The 20,739-nt window shown below is 36.2% G+C and overlaps 1 protein-coding gene across 2 annotated transcripts in view; it reads right to left on the bottom strand.

Annotated features, from left to right (window-relative positions):
- LOC148946780 (uncharacterized) overlaps nt 1-20,739 on the bottom strand; it is a 308,282-nt gene that overhangs the window by 55,141 nt on the left and 232,402 nt on the right. For both annotated transcript variants that reach the window (XM_089096599.1, XM_089096600.1), the window contains exon 21: nt 16,713-16,907. In XM_089096599.1, the coding sequence (XP_088952725.1) occupies nt 16,713-16,907 (195 nt within the window). The remainder of the gene's footprint in view (nt 1-16,712; nt 16,908-20,739) is intronic.

Here is a 20,739-nt window from a genome sequence, read left to right on the forward strand (position 1 = left end):
ACTTTATTTTTTCAGCCTTTATTTCCATATGAATTTGAAACAAGTGTGCCAGTATTACAACTGAAATAGGTAAAGTATGAACAAAAAGCCACAGATTTAAGACCATTAAAAATAAACACATGAGAAAACGCAAGAGACACAATTCGAGTTTTCTACTTTAAATACAATAATAGAAAGAGAGGAAAACAGCCTCTGTGGACTAAATATTTCCTGAAACGGAAGGGGGAATCCCTGGATTAGGAAATAAAATAGTTAACATAAAAAACAGACAGGAAAATATATTGTAAAGCATTTTACCGCCTTATGAAAAAAGCGAGATATGTGCTTCTGACCTTTCTTCTGAGGGCTATGGGGGGAGGGTTGTCATCCTCAAAGACATAATTTCCAGACCCTTACAATACGTTGAACAAAATGGCCATATAAAAAAGGTGGTCGGAAATGTTTGGGGAAATGATGGGCGTGGGGGTGATTCTCCCTCCTATTACTTTCGACTATTAAAAAGGAAACTAGCCCTTTGAATTTCCAATCGAATGAGCCCTTTTTGAATTTTTTTACGACAACACTTTCTCTAAAAACAGTATATGCTCCCAGGGCATAACTTACAACCTTATCCCCGAGGGCTGTGGGGGGGGGGGCTTGTCATACTCAAAAACATAATTTCCGGACCCTTCAACTACGTTCAACAAAATGGCTATCTGAAATTTTGTTTGAATGTGCCCGGGAAAATGATGAGCGTGAGAGGGGGGTTAGATACCCTCCAATCACTTTCAACTATTAAAAAGGGCACTAGCTCTTTCAATTTCCAATCAAATGAGCCCTTTTTGAAGTTTTTATAACAACGCTTTCTACAAAAACCTTATATGCCACAAGGACACAACTTAAAATCCTTACCCTGAGGAATGTGGGGGGGGGGTTATCATCCTCAAAGACCTTAATTCCAGAACTTTAAACTACGTTGAACAAAATGGCTATCTCAAAATTTTTATTGGACATGTTTGGGGAAACGGTGGGCGTGAGAGGAGGGTCAGTTGCCCTACAATCACTTTCGACTATTAAAAAGAGCACTAGCCCTTTCAATTTCCGATCGAATGAGCCCTTTTTGAATTTTCCATAACAACGCTTTCTATGAAACCTTGTATGCCCCTAGGGCATAACTTACAAACCTTACCCTGAGGGCTGTAGGGAAGGGGTTGTCATCCTCAAAGACTTAATTTCCAGAACTTTGAACTACGCTGAACCAAATGGCTATCTCAAAATTTTGATTGGATGTGTTTGGGGAAACGGTGGGTATGAGAGGGGGGTTAGTAGCGCTCCAATCACTTTCGACTATTATAAAGGGCACTAGCTCTTTCAATCACCAACTGAATGAGCCCTTTTTGAAGTTTCTTCGACAGCGCTTTCTATAAAAACATTATAACCCCCCAGGGCATAACTTACAACCCTTGCCCCGAGGGGTATGGGGGATAGGGGTTGTCATCCTCAAAGACCTAATTTCCAGAACTTTCAACAATCCTGATTGAATGTGTTTGGGAAAATGGTGGGCCTGAGAGGGAGTTAATTGCCCACCAATCACTTTCGACTATAACTAACGGCACTAGCCCTTTCAGTTCCTAACTAAGTGAGCCCTTTTTGAAGTTTCTACGACAACGTTCTCTATAAAAAAACTTTACATGCCCCAAGGGCATAACTTACAACCCTTGCCCTGAGGGCTGTGGGGGGGACTGCCATCCTCAGAGACATAATTTCCGGAATTTTCAACTACATTGAACCAAATGGCTATCTCAAAATTTTGATTGGATGTGTTTGGAAAATGGTTAGTGTGGGAGGCGTGTTAGTTTTCCACCAATCACTTTTGACTTCTAAAATGGGCGCCAAGCCCTTTCAATTTCCAATTGAACGAGCCCTTTTTTAAGTTTCTACGACAATTGGTTCTATAAAAACCTTATATGCCCCATTGGCACAGCATACAATCTTTTCCCTGAGGGGTGTGGGGGTTTGTCTTCCTCAAAGACATAATTTCCAGAACTTTCAGCTACGTTGAAAAATGACTATCTCAAAAGTTTGATTGAATGCGTTTGGGGAAATGGTGGGCGTAAGAGGGGGGGGGACGCTAGTTGCCCACCAATCACTTTCAACTATTAAAAAAGGCACTAGCCCTTTCAATTTCCAATCAAATGAACACTTTTTGAAGTTTCTACGACAACGCTTTCTATAATAACCTTATATGCCCCCAGGGCTTAACTTATAACCCTTGCCCTGAGCAGGGGCGTCACTAGCCTTTTACATTTGGGGGGGGCAAAATGTGCCAACAAATTTGGGTAGGTGCCGACGACAACCGACATTTGTTACTTCGTTTTTTAAGTGTCAAAATAATGTTTATTAGTTGCGGAAAATTGTTATATATTGTAGAGAACAACTCAGCTATAAAAGCAAAATCAAGGCATAGAAAATAAGCTAAACTTTAAGGCTGTGCGGCTTTCCAACTTTCCACTTTTCTACAAGTAGGTTGACGTCAATTTTTTCCAGTAGGTCTTTTTCTGATATCATGAGCATGAAATGGTCAATTCAATCGTGTCCTATAGTTGACCTCAATCTGTTCTTGACGATTTTCCTCTTGCTAAATATTCGTTCACCTTCGGCCAACGTCACTGCAATAGTTTCTTCAAAAGTGAATGCTCTGGAAACTAAAGGCTACCCTCGTCTATTCTTTTTCGCTAGAGAGATCAACTGAAAAAACTCAACGATACCTCCAGCACCTTTGCAAATCTCCGTAAAAGTCTCTTGCAAACCTCTGCAAAAGGAACTACAATGTTCCGTCTGTGGACTAGGCATTTTAGGTGTTGAATATTTCTTCCTAACTTCTTGGAAATGTGAAATTTGTAATCCATCGAAGCGCCCACCCATATTGCTTGTAAAATCGTAGCATTGAAAAGCCAGTTTTTCTTTATGATGTAAGGAGGCCTCATTTTTGTGTAAATTTGGTAACTCATATTCAGTAAAGTTTCGAATTTTCTTTGCTTCAATAGATCAGTAATAAAGCGACAATTTCAAATTAGCTTGAATTTGAAAATAACTTCGCTTTGCATAACTAGTCATAAATCTTGTAGTGACACTTCTTTGTTCAACTATCGAACGACTTTTAAACCCGTGATAAATATTTGAAGACCTAATTTAGACCAGTTTTGGTATAAAACAAATAGGAACGCGCAAGGCCTTGAAATACTGGAAAAAACTATTTTTTAACGAAAAGTTGTTGATTGGCGAAAGAGGGAAGGTGGCTAAACGGATCAAGTAGCAAAATGAATATGACTTACGGATGAGAGACAAATCGGGGTAGTTTTGCCTCGTAACCAAGGAACATGAGTAAGTGAAGTTCTGTTTAACTAAGATAAAAAGCTGCTACTAGCCTTTATAAATTTCCCGTTGAGAATAATACTGTGATAAGAAATAAACTTCTGAAAGACTTCTGACACCTGGGCTATACCACATATACTAAATTAATTTAACACTTACATTGGAGACATATAACTGATACTGGAATCAGAGCAGAAATTCCTATTGGAAGATTGTCAATAGACTTATAAAGGGTTTATTAATTATGGAATGGAAAATCTAACTAAACAGATTAGCAACAGAAAAATACGCGTGCAAATAAGCTTAGGACTCTAGAAATTTTATTATATTTTTGTGATTTGGTTTATAATTCGGTTAGAGTATATTTCACTTAGCCAAGGCTTGAGCCATTTAGACAAAAGACAGTATTTTAAAGGTTAAAATAAGCTAAGATTAATTTCTTCCCAGAAATTTAAACTTGTAGAAGAAGCTTCGAATAACCGAAGTTCTAAAGAAGAGGGAAACTTTAACCAAGAAGTCAACGTTATGAAAGCCTTTTGTGCTTCCCTTTTCCAGCCTAGTGTTCCTTGGAACTTAGCCAGGCGTTTATAAAGATCTTACACCCAGAAAATTGGAATTATCGGACAATAACATTACTTACCGCCTTGTGGATTCTTCTGAAGTGTATACGGATGACAACCCTATTCCCTTTTTAGCCCTTCTTTCATTTCGTTAACCCCGTACCGACTGTTTATATAAAGGTGGCCTCAATGTTTATACAGATAGGTTAGGGAAAAAGGGAATAATATTCTCAAACTAAGAATTTCAAGTCCTTTATGTCTAGATATGTTCAATTAAGAGTTTTCCCTGCTGAAGTTAAAGCTTGTCAAAGGAACACAAATCCCTTTTCCCTTTTACAAAATATAAAAACAGGATATCTTGGTTTGGGATAATGTAATAAACTGCTACTAATCAAGTACGGTTATTCCTAGTTTGGCTCACTCGAGAAGCAATAATTTGAACTAAACGATTTTAATACCCCAGAACTCAAGCCTTGAATAGCTATTCAAGTTTAACTCTTTCAATTAGAAGTATTCGATAGCCCTTAACTTAAATAATCCCCCTTTTTCGGTGGATCATCTGTGGACCAAAATAACAAACATCCACATACCAAGATTAGCTAGCCCTGAAGAGAGCTACTTGAAAGGGCTTATAGAATTATAACGTTCTCCCTTTTTTATTCTATTTTATAATAAATATCAGTTGTCACTGGATTCTGAGTTCCGATCTTACCAGCGCCTCAGATATAACACGCTACCAAATTTTAGCCCTGATAAGTAAGGGCAATCTTACATTGATATGAGCCTGTCGCACAAAACTCGTAGAATATCTTCTGCTATAAAGGCTCCTTTCTTTGACTCAGAATCTACAATGACGAGTACACACTCTTTAGCGGCTTCCTCTCTATCAATGCACCGTACACCTACAGCTCAACACTATTCATGGCTGGCAGCGGGTCTTTTGTCTTCGTAGATGCCAAAGAAGTCAGCTTCATTAACTTCTGCTACGATTTTTGCACTAGCTCTGTTCGAAATACTAACGTCTCTTGTGTTAGCAAGAGACGTTAGCAAGTGAGGAAATGACAAAAATGACGTTAGCAAGTAACGTTAGCAAGAGACGAAAGGCTAAATGCTCACGAAATGCTAACCCTTGTTTACCTTGAGGGGTGGTAACATCTAGCAACATGGTATATAATGTGACGCCCTCTTTTCCTTTCTTTATCTGACTCTATATCTTTCATTAGATTCTCCTTACTAAGCTTGACAATGATTTATCTGTCTCTACAAAACAAATAAGACCACCTACAAAAGCTTTGTGACCATTTGATTGAAAGTGAGTGACGAGCATTTCATCCTTGGCACCCTTGCTTCGCATTTTGTGCCAGCTCCTAGTTTCTGTTGTAAATAAAGAATCTTTGTTTCTTCCAATGTTACTGTTCTTCCAATGTTGTCTTTCACTGCTTCTTGCTAGCAACTTGGTATGCTTTAGTTCAATTCAGTTCCGTTTTTAAGCATACCTTAAAAGTAAAGAGAGCAAGAACTCCGAAAGTAGAGAGCAAGCACAAACGTGGAGAGATCTGCTGAATAGTAGTACCAATGTTTTGTGTATACAAATTTAAGTATAATCCAATATCTATAAAACTCACGCGTCTCCAATGCTCCAATTCTGTAGGAAATACCACTTACCGGAGCTTCTCCTCTAAATCACAAAAACAAAATTAAATTAGGTAAAAGCACAAACAGTTTGCATTTTAAAAGGAAATGTCCACCGCCCTTCAGGATAATTCATCTTTTTATCGTATATAATTAAAAATTAAGGAGACATTTTTGATTATCCCTAATCTTATTCTCATTTCCTTGTTTATCAATAAAAAAAATATCGAGTGTTTCAATCAAATTTTTGAAAGTTTACTACCCTTTAACAAACTGAAACTAGTTGATCAAATTTCCCCTTGAAAGTAAAATTCTGCCCGGACTTTGGGAGTCTATCCTATCAAATCGTGTACTTACGCCTATGGCATCTGCTGAAATTTCGTGATAAACACCTTTAGCAGTGTCAGAATGCAAAACGAGAGGTGGCTACGACTGCGAAGCGTTAAAACAAGAGGCACCACTGAAGACAAACTCTAAGCTTTCTGTTAACTTAAATTGCACTAAGAAATCTTGCTGTTCGAGATGAAGCTTGATTATAAGACATCATTCTATAATCCTCCTTGACTTTCCTGGCCTTAAATCTTTTGGAATATCCAATATAGTAGTATTTAGAATAAACTTTGGCCTAATCTTCGCTTTGGTACAGTTTTTAAGTTCCTGATTATGATGCAGTAGAACGAAAATAGCTCGATAATCAGATTAAAATTCGTAATACCTTTCCTCTTTCTTTCTTGGAAACGAACTTCACACACAAGCTTTATTATACTTCTGGATCTGTTCCTTTGTTCTGCAAACATTTTCATGTACTGATGATCTAAACAAATAAAATAGTGCTCCAAGCATCTTTTTAGGTCCTAATTCAAATTGCAATTCCTAGATCACTGAGAAACTTAATTATCTGTAAATTTTTTTCATCCTTGACAGCCCAGTTTGGTGTCAACTTGTTTTAGTGTATGTTTGTGTTGTAGAGTTTTTTTTGGGAGTAGCAGTACAACCCAGGTTACTGGGCTCCCTGACTTGTTTTTTTTGTGAGATAGAGTCTTAAAATAAACAAAATGTCAAAGAGCAACAAAATTTTAGGATATAGCATTAGAAATTGTTTCTTCCCTTCTTAGTTTTAATTCTTCAAACCCTCAACAATATTATTTGTTATAGAGCTTTTGGGAATAAGCAAAAGAGGTCTAGTTCTAAATAAGCTTAGTATAATCTTGCAATTCTATGGGCTCATATATTAGCAAAATATGTCAGCTGTTTCTTATATTTTGGAAAGAAACAACAATAATTCCCCGTAAGTTTATCCTCAGTAAAGCCAGTAGAGTCGTCACTGCTAACTGACTCTTTGAAAAATATCAAGTTTTGCAAAACTCTATCCGGCAAGTCATTTTCTAGATAGAAAATTGGTTTCTGTAAACTTTAACGCAGATGGAGCAGGCAATTTCGTAGTCCTTCGCCCGACATAAGTCTTTAATGATATTAGATTGGACCAACTATATATCAAGGTTTGTAGTGCTTGGCTCAGCAAGTCGTTTTCTAGAGGGACAATTGGTTTCTGTCGACTTCGCGCAGATGACGCAGTAAGTATTGTTATTCTTCGCCCGACGAAAGTATTTTATGACATTACATTAGACCAACGAAATAACAAGTTTTATAGGGCTCTGCTCTACTAGTGGTTTTTTAGGGGGTCAATAGGTTTCTGTCAACTACACGCACATGAAGCAGTAAGTTTCGTCGGGCTTCGCCCGACAAAAGTCCCATCCCCCCTTAGTGACACCCCTGGCCCTGAAGGCCCTGAGGTGGTTGTCATCCTCAAAGACCTAATTTCCAGAACTTTCAACTACGTTGAACAAAATGGCTATCTCAAAATTCTAATTGGATGTGTTTTCGAAAATGGCGGACGTGAGAGGGGGTTAGTTGCCCTCCAATTACTTTCGACCATTGAAAAGTGCACTAACCCTTTCAATTTCCAATGGAATAAGCCCTTTTTGAAGTTTCTACGAGAACCCTTTCTATAAAAATCTTATATGTCCCCAGGGCATAACTTACAATCCTTGCCCTGAGGGCTATGGGGGGGGGGGTTGTCATCCTCAAAGACCTAATTTCCAGAACTTTCAACTATATTGAAAAAAGGCTATCTCAAAATTTTGATTGGACGTGTTTGGGGAAATGGTGGGCGTGAGAGGGTGTTAGGTACCCTCCCAATCACTTTCGACTATTAAAAAGGCCACTAGCCCTTTTAATTTCCAATCGAATGAACCCTTTTTTCAATTTCTACGATAATAATTTTTATTGTCGTCACTCCCCCACAGCCCCGAGGGCTGTGGGGGAGTGTCCTCCTCAAAGACATAATTGCCGGATCTTTCCACTACGTTGGATATCTAATGGCTAAATGGCTATCTCAAAATTTTCATTGGATGTGTTTGGGGAAATGATGGGCGTGGAGGGTGTGTGAGTTGCCTTCCAATCACTTTCCACTATTAAAAAGGGCACACCCCTTTCCAATTTCCAATCAAATGATCCTTTTTTGAAGTTTCTACAACAGTTCCTTCGATACGAAGTACCCTGGTCTAAAAGAAAACAACAAAGAGATAAATAATACATTGTGCCAACATCGCTGTTTACTTAGGCAGCACTAATGCGCTGCCTATGATGTGCTTTTGTAAATTTTTTGGGTCCTTTTATCTTCTCCCACAAAGACCAAAATGATCCCAGGCTTCAAAAAGTTACAAAAAGACCAAATCCCTTCTGACCAAGTTCAGTTGAGATCCAAGAACCCCTTTTAGCCTACATGGTAAATATAATCCTGAAAGGCGAAGTAAGATATTATAAATTATCCCTTATCAAGTTAGGTTGAGTTCCAATAATTTTCCAACAAGTTCCCACCAAGTTTGATTGAGATCCGATTGAGATCCGACTTAAATATAGACTGCAAGAACCATAATTAAGAAGTTTAACATTACTGTCCAACTGGTTTGGTTGTAGACACATCAACCGCTTCAATCGCTGATGACAACAATTTCAGTACCCTTCCCCTTACCACCACGAACGTCGGATTGTTTCAGCACACCCAAATCGACACACTTAGGACACTAGCTCTTACTTCTCATTAGGTTTGTTAGAACCTACAACCTCTGCTGGTAGATGTACTAGTAACAGGATTTCAAAAAGCCTCTCTCCGAACTATTGGGAGAACCATGAAGAGATTCAATGTTCTATAAGAGTTCAACATTATATGATTTATAAGACGTTTTTACACCTTCGGAGCCAGGATAGTTTTTCTTTGTTCTATTCTGATATTAATTAGTAGACAAGGAAAGAACGGTCCTTATTTTTTTTTTTGGCAAACTATCTAATCAATTTTAAACTTCAGAGGAACTTTTATACTCTGTTTCACGACCGCCACACAGGAAAAGAAATTGAACTTCCATTTCGTCCGTTTATGGGTTACAGACTGCTGATCAGGAGGAAAAAAACTAACTGCGCAAGCGTTAGTGTTACTCCACATTAAATTGACGATAGTATTATTTTATATAACCGCGAAGTGCCCATAACACACAGCACAGCCAGTCGCTAATCAGGAAAGAAATGACTTGACCCTCTATAATGGGTAGCAGTTTATCCAGAGAACTTTTACAATCTGTCACTTGGTTTTTGGATGATCATAAGAGAGTATATGATTTTTTTTCTTTTATACCCGAAGCATAGTGACAAGCGACTATATCTCGTAATAGAGATTCAAATCAGCAGGTTTCATTAAAGGGTGACTAATTTTATACATAGTCTGGCAAGTTTACTCTGTTTAGTCTCACAGCTAGGTTATCGACTTGAAACTTTCAAGAAAATCTTTTTTTTTCAGAATGGTGGTGGTTTAGCTGCTTGCTTTGTCTAGCTGCTTGTCTCAATTGAGCTGCTTGTCACTTGTTCTGGTGTTCTCACAGAAGTAACTCTAATGGCTTCTTTTCCCTACGTGGATTAGTTTGCGCCAATTATATGGTGGTGGTGGTTTTATTTGTTTTTAGCTTTATTTTGGTTTTTTTCTCTTTCTTCATGGGTTTCTCTCATGCTGAATAAGCCTTGTTTTGATACAGGCAAAATGTCCGTGTTATTTTACATTTTTCGTCTTTTCTCTCCACTGGCCGCAGTCTCGTTTTTTTTTATTTATTTTTTCTTTCCATTGAGATCTTTCTCTGTTGATTTTTTGTCATGGCTGGCCAGTTCAGCTGGAGATCTTTCATTTGTCTCAATTCTCAGGCGTTTCCAGCAACATTCGATTTTGTTCAGTTAGTTTATTTTTAAAGCTTTCCCTTTGTTCAAAATTTCCGCTTTGTTATTATTAATCTTATTCTACGATGATTTTTAGGTAGGTGGTCGAGGTGGTCACTGTAGGAGGTCGGATTTTTGGGAGGTGGTCACTGTAGGTGGTCGAGGTAATCATCGTAAAAAGTAAATGGTATTATTACAGGAACAGGAACAATTAATGTGTTAGGTTAAAGACTGTATGCTTGAAATTCTTTTTAAAAAAATTAGGAACCCTGAAGGAACAACCCTACAAAACTTTTTTTTGTCCTTTTGATTGTATTTTTTTTGTTTTGGCTTTTTTGTCTGTTTCGCCCTTTGTACATTTTAAGCTCTAACAGTTTTAGTAGGAATAAAGGCACGAGGAAATCCTAACAAACTATTATTGTTTAGAATCTAGTATCATATGGTCTCTCGTCAAAACTTTCTTTTTCACGACATAATTCCTTGCTTATAACAAGAAATAAAATTGAAAGCTAACACTGTTTTGTGCCCTTATCTATTAAGATTAAAATTAATTTTGTTTTTAAACTAAATTAACTTAAAATAGCTACAACTTCTTCTGGTTCCTGAAAATCATTAGGACAAGAATTGATTTTTTATTTATTACTGCAACCTGAACTAGCAATCGTGGATTCAGGTAATAGCTCAAAGTTAACGGTTATTTATACCTTAGATCGGATTAAAGATGAGAATTAATATCTGGAAGTTAATTTAAGATAAAACAGAAATATTAGGAAGCAAAATATCTTAAGAAAGCTACTTTTCAGTGACTATTACTGTCCTGAAAACACTTCTTCACTGCTTTCTTCCTTAATTTTTTTTTTGTTATATTAGGAATGTTTGAAATCTAGTCTACATCAGATCTTAAAATCACAAAAAGAAATGCCATATCTTTCTTAGAAATTACAGAAAAAGGAAGGGGAATAACAAGAAGTTACCACAATCGTTATAATTAGAAAATATGTGGCTTACAATGGGGCCTTCTACGAACTCTTGTGCATATTTTTGTACTAAATGGCAAAGGAACCTCCAGTTGAAAATGGACTGTTTGTCCGAAAAATTCAGAAAAGTACTTCTTACACCAAGCAGTCTCTTGGAAGAGCAAAAGGGAGGGGGGGGGGCTCCGTCTTCTATAATAGCTGATTGTTTTTGTAAGTGGACGTAACGTATTCGAATAGAGAAATAGACACAGCTTGCCTAATTTATGTCACAACAATGGTTTCTGCTAACCGAAACTGAGTTGTGATCTTTGACTAAGAAATTATCTGAGTTGCGTCGCAAAGATGATTCTTGCTTAGGCAACTAGGCGTGACTCATATTCGCTAGTTGCAGTGCTTACTTTAGCTATTTAAAGATGCCTCGTAAAAGTCGAATTGCTTAGCTAAATTGAACTGTAAATTCAATAAGGATAAGTTCGAAGTATGAGTGAAAATGAAAAAAAAGAAAAGAAAAAAGTATGAACTTATAAGTGGATGTGGTTCTCGGATTCATAAATTGAAAACTCAGCACCAAAACTTACTGCTTATGGATATTCATCTCTTAAGGTAAGTACGATGTGATGATGCTACTAAATCCAGGTACGATAGACGTACTATACATATATTTTGACTTTAGTGGCCTGAGTATTTAAAGCTTACTCTTCTCAGGCAGAGTTGGGAGTGGAGGGGAGGCGGAGGACCCCTCTGATACTGATCCGGAGTTCCTGGAGAACTTGAAAAACAATGATCTTTTTTTAAGTTGTGCCCTCTTTATAAATTTAGATAAATCTAGAAGGGATGAATTGACTTATATTCACAGTATAAGGATGCAATCTTGAAATCTTCTGAACAGCTTTTAGAAGTAAAAATACAAATAACTTCCCTGAAATATAGGAAACACATTTTGACATCATTAATAGTGCATTCATTTCTCTTTACATAAAATATTTATCTACATTCTTTTCTATCCATTCCGATTGATTTTTACAAGTTTTGTAAAAATTAGTCAAAGGTCTATAATGCTGGGACATTAATTTGAATATTCCTTAAATTTGTTTAAAATGGGTAGCTCATCAGTTTCACTGTAAAAGAGACGTTTTAAAAACTTGGAACAGATTTTGAGGTTAAAATCTATATTACTTACCTGTCATTTCTTGAAATTTACTATATTCCATTAACAGTCCCTGTTCCAAAACTATTCTTTGATACTGATTAAATAAAAAAACTGAAAGTAAGGGACGACGTTAAAACTTAAAACGAACAGAAATTATTCCGCATATGAAAGGGGCTGTCCCCTCCTCAACACCTTGCTTTTTACGCTAAAGTTTGACTTTCCCACAACTCTATTTTTTTAAACAATAAAAACCTTCAGCGTAAAGAGTGAGGCGTTGAGGAGGGGACAGCCCCTTTCGTAAACGGAATAATTTCCGTTCGTTTTAAGTTTTAACGTCGCTCCTTACTTTCAGTTAAAAAAACTTGTTTTTTTATTTAATATTTGAATGTTTTTGAATAAATGCAAGTTTTGATTTTGGCTCACCGTACATGAATAATCAACACCAAATTTGCATATTAATTTTACTTTTATTTGGTTAAATGGCTTTCTCGAATGTTGTTTAATTTTTATTTACGGACGTTTTTATTAGTAATAAATATACATAACTTACGAATTAACTTACGTAACGAACTACTATATGTATTTATTTTTAATACGTATATTAGGGGGTTCGCCCCCTAGTCAATACCTCGCTCTTTATGCTGAAGTTCGAATTTTGTTCCAATTCTTTAAAAATAAGCCCTTAATCACAAAGGCCGTTAATTAGAATAAATAGCTCTTAAGGAAGCATTATTTCTCCTTCGATTTTCAATATTACTGTTTCGGGGCTATTTGATCAAATTCAGTTGACTTTTATTTATGGTAAGGGTTATGTTCTGTCGTGGATTGCTTACGCAGATGATTTACTCCTTTTGAGTCGATCGCTTCAGTCACTTCAACAAAATGTAGATTTTTTAGCAAAGGTTTTTAGTGAGCATGGACTTCGTTTTCGCCCTGAAAAATGTCTGTTTTTAATTCTTGGTCCTAAGGCTAGTTATCTCGTTAATTCAGAAATTTCTGTTCGTATTTATGATAGTATTTTAAAACCTTTGGAATATTTTTTATATCTTGGTGTGCCTTATGGACCAACTTTAGCTCTATGCCGTGCTTCTATTTCTAAAGCAGTTAAAAGCAGAATAGCGTCTAGTTTCGGGGCAGTAATTTGTCTTCACGACCTTCTTTCTCGAAAATTACTGCCTCGGGTATATAATATAGTCGCTTTGCCTCAGATTTTAGTTTTTTCATCGCTTCTCCTGTTTTTTAGAATTAGTAATATTGCGCATGTAAAAACCACATTTTTCAATTTTGCTAAGTTCCTTCGCCGCTTTTCTAAATCTGAAACAAATACTTTTTTAACGAATACATATAAAATAAAAAACCCTGTTCATGTTTTGTAGAAAAAGCAAAAGAAATTTTTATCGAAATTACCTCTTTTTTCTCATAATTTATATAAAGCTGCGCACGAAGCTTAATTAGTTTTATTTTTATTTTTTTTTTTATTAATTATTGAATGAAGTGTTAATCTGTGAAGTGTTAATTTTAAGTGTTAATTTATTATTTATTGAATGAAGTGTTAATTTGTATGGTAAGTTTGATTGAAGGCCTTTGCGTACTTGTTGTTATATAGTTTAAAAGAATTTTATGGCTGTTGATTAGCGGTTATTTTTTTTTATTTTTACTCTTCGTATTCGGAGGAAATAAAAAGTTTGAATTTGAATTGAATTTGACTAGGGGGCGAACCCAATCATATACGTATTATTTTCTGTTCGTTTTAAGTTTTGATGTTGCTCCTTACTTTCAGTTGAAAAGCTTGTTTTTTTATATTTAATTTCTGATATATTTTTTTAAATAATGCTGGGAAATCTGGCGCCCCTTCTTAGCAATGTCCCTTCCCATGAGTAGGGGAAGGGGTGCCAGCACTGTAGGTACAACTGTACGTACAAGAGGGCGAACAAGATTACACACCTCTTTCTAGGTCAATCAACGGTTAGAAATACTAACGGGAGTGTGTCGCAACTAATATCCCTGAAATTTCAGCAATGAACTTACGTAACTGTTACATCACTTGACCTCCAATGAATTTATCTTGGGAAATAGGATGTTATTGAAATCATGCTACACAATATCTGTTTTTGTTATGATTTAACCCTCGAATATTGTATAAGTGGACTTTAGGTGTTACATATAAGGCGAAAGGAAATTTGCGCTATAATAGACATGTACACAATATGAGATGTGGGCGATATAAAATATTGTTTTTGGCAAAGGAGTATGCTAAAAAGTTGAAAGTAATAGAGTCATTGGTGTCAAGATGACCTTGTGAATTGACATAGCTTTACTTCCAGACTGTGTTCTGTATATTACACAAGTACCATTTAAGCAGTGTTGTAAATATAAAAATCTGATACCAATAAAGATGTAGATGCCAAGAAATGAATTTCAATATAGAAATTCAGAACAATCCTTAGAAATCCTTAGAAATCAACTAGTGAGACGATTATGGATTTGAACAAGGACCTCAACCTCCAAGGTCCGCTCTCCCCAACATCAAAGGAGCCCCCCTCCAACTTTTTGGGGCCCATCCCCCCCCCATTTCTTTATAATTTTTTAAAGTTTGTTTTTTAACATTATAATTTTATTTCAACTTTTTTTTACATGTCTTAGAATGAACAAGTATACAATATGGGATTAGTGAGACGATTATGGATTTGAACATCAAGGACCGCAACCACCAATGACCCTAGCCACCAAGGACCTCAACCTCCAAGGCCCCCTCTCCTCAACCTCCAAGGAGCCCCCTTCCAACTTTTTGGGCCCATCCCCCATTTTTTTATATTTTCTGAAGTTTATTTTTGTAACATGATAATTTTATTTCAACTTTTTTTACATATCTTAGAATGAACAAGCACACAATATGGGATTAGTGAGATGATTATGGATTTGAAAATCAAGGACAGCAACCACCAACGACCCTAGGCACCAAGAACCTCACCCTCCAAGGTTCTCTCTCCCCAACCTCCAAGGAGCCCCCTTCCCCCATTTTTTTGAGTCCATCCCCCCATTTTTTATACTTTTTTGAAGTTTATTTTTTAACATGATAATTTTATTTAAACTTTTTTTTACATGTCTTAGAATGAAAAAGTACACAATATAGGATTAGTGAGGCGATTATAGATTTGAACATCAAGGACAGCAGTCACCAATGACCCTAGCCACCAAGGACCTCAACCACCAAGGTCTCTCCCAACCTCCAAGGGCCCCCCTCCAACTTTTTGGGCCCATCCCCCACTTTTTTTTATACTTTTTGAAGTTTATTTTCTGAATTTTTTTTATTTTTTATCATGATAATTTTATTTCAACATTTTTTTTACATGTCTTAGAATGACATAAAACATACTTAAAGCATAAAAAATTCACTTTTAAGCTAGATTTCTTAACGTATGTAGATGTGTGTAGTCAGAAACCTATGATTTGGGGTGCATGGTTTACTATTTCACACTTTTCTGACCTAGGTTTTTTTAGCCTGTCATAGGAGTGTGTTGTCTAAAATCTATGATTTGGGGTGTTTGGTTTACTATTTTAGACTTTTCTTAGCTAGGTTCCTTAACCTTTCGTAGATGTGTGTGGCATGAAACTCATGATTTGGGTTTGTCTAGTTTGCTATTTGGACTTTTCTGAAATAGATTTCTTAACCTCTCTTAGGTGTATGTCTGAATTATCAATAATATTTGATTTTCTAATAAAGTTGGGTATTAATTTTCAGAAATAAGAACATCGATGTTTAAAATACATCTGATTTTATTAATAATATTTGATTTTTATAATAATTGGGTGGGTTTGATCCAAGGTCTCATTGGGTACATTTTTGCATGTTTTTTTTTAATAAAGCTGAATTTTAATTTCCAGGAATATGAACATCACAGTTTAAAATACATCTGATTTTATTAATAATATTTGATTTTTTTAATAATTGGGTGGGTTTGATCCAAGGCCTCACTGGGTACATTTTGCATATTTTTTAATAAAGTGTGGTTTTACTTTTCAGAAATATGCACATCACGGTTTAAAATACATCTGATTTTATTAATAACAACTGATTTTTTAATAAAGTTGGATTTTAATTTTCAGAAATATGAACATCACAGTTTTATAAACATCTGACTTTATTAATAACATTGATTTTTTTTAAATAAAGTTGGTGTTTTTCATTGAAATGCACCTTTTCAATATAATTTTCGTCTCTAAAATTAGTCCCTTATTACAAAGATTTTAATATTGGTGTCTCATGTAATAGTCTATTTGTTGTAGCTGTTTTACTCTGTCCTCACATTTTTTTCCCACCGAACTGTTTGAACATAAGAAAAGTATAGAAAACTCAATTTCTATTTCTGTATCGATCAATTTCTCAGTCACCATCTTTAATCATTCTTAAACAATACTCTAAAATTCATCTATTATTAAAATGATTTGAATATTGTTCTCGTATGTAATAGTCAATCTGGTAGATATGGTTTACCCTTTACTAGCAATTTTCCAAGGGGGCCACCACTCTTTATCGACATGAAATTATTAAGGAGGATATTTTTTCTTTGAAATGAACCTTTTAAATATAATTTTCATGTCTAAATTAATATCTCATTAAAATGATTGGAAAATTGTTCTCGTATGTAATAGTTAATCTGGTGGATATGGATTACCCTTTACTAACATTTTTCCAAGGGCCAAACATTGGGTACATTTTGGCATATTTTTTAATAAAGTGTGGTTAGCCTATTTGTTTAGATACAGAAAGAGGCTTGCCTTGTCATTTTCATCATATAAGAATAACATATTATTATTCCAAAAATCTCCATGCGCGATTGTTTCCATTGGTCCATGAGTGCCGGCTTTGTTAAATCCAAATAGATCTCCTGCACATGGAATCAGCTTTTCAAATTTGTCTGCAAAATCGTTGAAGCCAAGCGTTCTTAATAGTTCAGTCCTGGACTTAAACATCTGAAAAACAAACGCTTTTTACTATCCTCTTTTGCGTCGACCCGAATGGTGTTACAAGAGTAATAACTTTGTCTGATTGTGAGAAAGTATTAATCCACGGAGCATTCACATATGACAAGGAGCTTAGGTGACTAAGGCTTTTCTTCCAATTTGAAAGAGACCATATACCCGAAAATAGTTCTCCTAAATAGACCATAAAATGGTAAAACAGAGACTACTAAAAACCACCTCGAACTAGAACGACACTGGTGCCATAAGGTAAACCATACAGGGATCTTCTGGCAGATACCTTAAGTATAACTTTTGAATAGGGTATGATGGAGAATGATTGCTTATCAAAGCCTCAGCCCAACTTAATTAATGCTCAGATGAGATAGTAGTAGGAGCAGCAGGATTTCTCCTATAAAGCAATATTTCCTCAAATTCTACATTAGAATTTAATTTATTATTCATATTGTTCTCGAATGGTTAATCATTTAGGATCGTTGACTGAATCCTTCCTGAAAAATTATTCCCTAAACACTTCACGAGTCAAAAAGGTGTGCCTCAATGATAGCCGTCGTATAGCACCATCTATTTTATCTAGTCTCATTTTGTCTAAGCATTTTGTTTTGCTATTTTGTTGGGTATTGTACCTCACACATATAAGGTTGGTATTCATCTTTTTGGTATCATCTGTAGTCAAACTCAATAACCGAGTAAAACTCGAACCGAGCAGTAATTAAAATGAGTTGGGCGCAAAACCCCTATGCCTTCTCAAGGCCAGAAAAAAATTTGCACTTTACTGAAAAAAAAAATGAATTTGCATTGTCAGTTTATTATACATATATTGATATTTAGTAATCAAAATGTTAATATTATTTGATTTATTAAAGTTATAAAAGTAAAACCATTTATATTTTTTCAGTAAAGTGCAAATTTTGTTCTTGCCTAGGGAAGACATAGGGGTTTTGCACTCAACTTATGTTAATTTCTGCTCGTTTTGAGTTTGACTCGGTTATTTATTGTAATTTCTGTTCGTTTTGGGTTTCATTTATGTATCGATGCTGATTTGTGGTAGTTTCACGCTTGGTAGATTATTTGATTTTATTTTTGCTCTTTTTTTTGTTTAGTTCTTTACTTTTCTTTGAAAAACTTATCTTGTAGAAAAAGTTTTTTAAATTAATTGTTGGGAAAAGGTGAGTGGACCCCGACGTTTACTTTTCCTGGTTTGTTTGTACTTTACCTGTCAGGAGCTGCACGCAATGGCGGGCTCTATTTTTGTGGGTCCCATGTTGAATTGTTTGCAGCGGCACATAGTGAAAGACAATGATTCGATCGTTCAAGATATTGCAACGTTTTTTTTTTGAAAAAGATGACTTTAAGCATGCGATCAAAACGTGCAAAAATACTCTGGAACTGAAATTTTTAAAAGGAAAAGTGGCTCCCCCCAGCATCATATTTCATGTCTGATTTATGTGAAATAATCAGTGGCTCAGTGCAACGCAATAAGCTTCAGCGGCTTTTTGTTATCGTAGACCCCTCGAATGTGCCATCATTTCCGAATGATACGCCTATGATTATGGTTATTTCTAAGTGAAAAAACAAGAAACAAGCTTGCAGGCTTTAGCCTCAATGCCAGCGTCACCAATTCAGCCCCCATCCTCCCTGTTGTATTAGCAAACATTCTTGGAGGTATTAACGCGCATAAGACAAAGATTCCAAGCGAATTTGTACAGAATATTGATTGTGCAGATAAAGTCAAGCACATAGTTAATCGAAAAAATGCACTAGTCGTTCATATAGTCAATGAAGAGTCAGCCATTGCAGCAGTGACAGTCATTCACTCCACCATAAGAATCCGTGTCAGAGTTTTCAAAATTGAATACTCTTGCCGGTATTATCAAGTCGGATGCCGATTATGATGTTTTCCAGATTCCAGGGCTTGTTATTAGCGTGGTAAGCGCAAAGAGGTATGGAAGTTTTAAAATCGTACAACTGAACTTTAAAACTAAAGAAAAACTTGATCTCGCAATCACGCTTGGCGTCAAGATTGAATGTTGCGTGTTCCAAGTGACTCTACCGATGAAAAACTTAAACAGTCCTTTAATTGCCAAGGATAATAAATGTGCAGGTAAATACACTAACAAGGACCAAGCATGTTTATCTCAGATTTTAAAGTGGGTTAATTGCGGAGGAAATCATCCTAGCAATATCTTTGTGTGTCCAGAGCTTAAGAAGTACATCCCTGCTCAAGGACCTCAGGAAGACTAAATTCGTCTGTTCATGTGTAACTCCTAGGTGATACTGTTATCTAAACATTCATTTCATAATTTTATTAAAATATTAACGCTGCACATGATAGGCTTGAAACTCCCGGAAGTCTCTTTAGCAATTACAAGATTGTGTGCATCACTGAACACCTTCACTGAGTACTTATAACCTTTACCTGTGCATCACTGAGGGTTAATAAGATTTCACAGCTGGAGCTTTCGCTTGACCAGGTGTTATTTCTTCATCCCGCCAAACTTACATTTCACCGTCCTTCCAGGGGCCTAGTGATTTCAGTGAATAAGAAGTCTTCATGTGTCTTTCTTCAATCTTCCGATGTATGTATTCGATTGATTTTTTTTTTGATGCTTGTGCATATGCCAATAAAATACAAAATGAGATCTCTTATCGTAACTACATGACAGCTTATCGTTTGCTTTCCTAAATCCACTCATAAGGTTCGATCTGCAAAGAAGTCAATACTTATTTTCGGTGATTTTAACACAGATCTTAGAGATAAGGCTGCACCGCTTATTCATACGTTACTTTCATCTCTTCCAAGTGGTGTTTTTTGACTACCAAAGTCGAAGCCATTTTCCTATGTGCACAATTTGGGTTACACTTCGGATCTGGATTTCGTCCTAAAGGACGCCCACGGATGAGGATTAGCATTGTTGACGTTTTAAGTGTAGGCTATATCATAACTAGTGTTCACTTAAGTTGGCAGGTTCGACTTACTTATTCTCTGCTTCTTCATGTCCAAAAGTATTAGTGGTTTTTTAAGCCTAGATATCACCGTCATATCTCTCTGTACAGGGGCGGATCCAGGATTTTTTTAGGGTGGGGGTGGGGGGGCACAAAATAGGCTGATCAATTAAAAAATTTTAGGGGAGGGGGGCAAATAGGTTAATCCGATAAGCTTGCGTTAGGAGCAAGTTTAATTAACGCATACTTGAGTTAATTAAGTAAATTACACTACGGTAGACTACGCTAGGGGAGGGCGCGCACCCCCTCGCCCCCCTGGATCCACCACTGTCTCGTTGTCTCTGTATCAATGCACTTTAGACTCTATGTTAACGAAAATCCGGATTTCATTTCATCTTTTATGTACGTCCTTTAACGGAAAGACTCTCGATTTGAAGTTTTACTTGGCGGAATTAGCTCATTCAATCAAGGTCGCTGCTTCTATCTGTCTTCCTTTAGAATTCTTCTTTGGAATAATAATCTTGATCCACTCCTGAACATTGACGTTGTCTGCCGCGGACTAAATGGAATCAGTTTCTTAGTTGCCACTTCCAAAGCCGTGTTTCTTGTATTCGAACAAGAGACCCCCCTCTAATGACACAGTCCAAGTTTGTCCAGCCACAATCTCATCTTTCAGCTCACTTAGGTATTTAGGCCTTCCATCTGGAACATCGAACAGATCTACGAGAGAGCTTATAAATGATTCCTTAAAGGTAAAATTTAGAAAAGCCTATGGGCTCCTCGCCATGGTAAAGGGCCAATTTGATAAGATAACCATTTATCGGCTCCATAACACGTTTTTCGTATCACATGTATTGTTTTCGAGACCTTTATAGAA

Source organism: Artemia sp. Qi Xiang Cuo, chromosome 11 (assembly GCF_049724085.1).
Source record: "Artemia sp. Qi Xiang Cuo chromosome 11, ASM4972408v1, whole genome shotgun sequence".
In the NCBI taxonomy this organism is placed as follows: Eukaryota; Metazoa; Arthropoda; class Branchiopoda; order Anostraca; family Artemiidae; genus Artemia; species Artemia sp. Qi Xiang Cuo.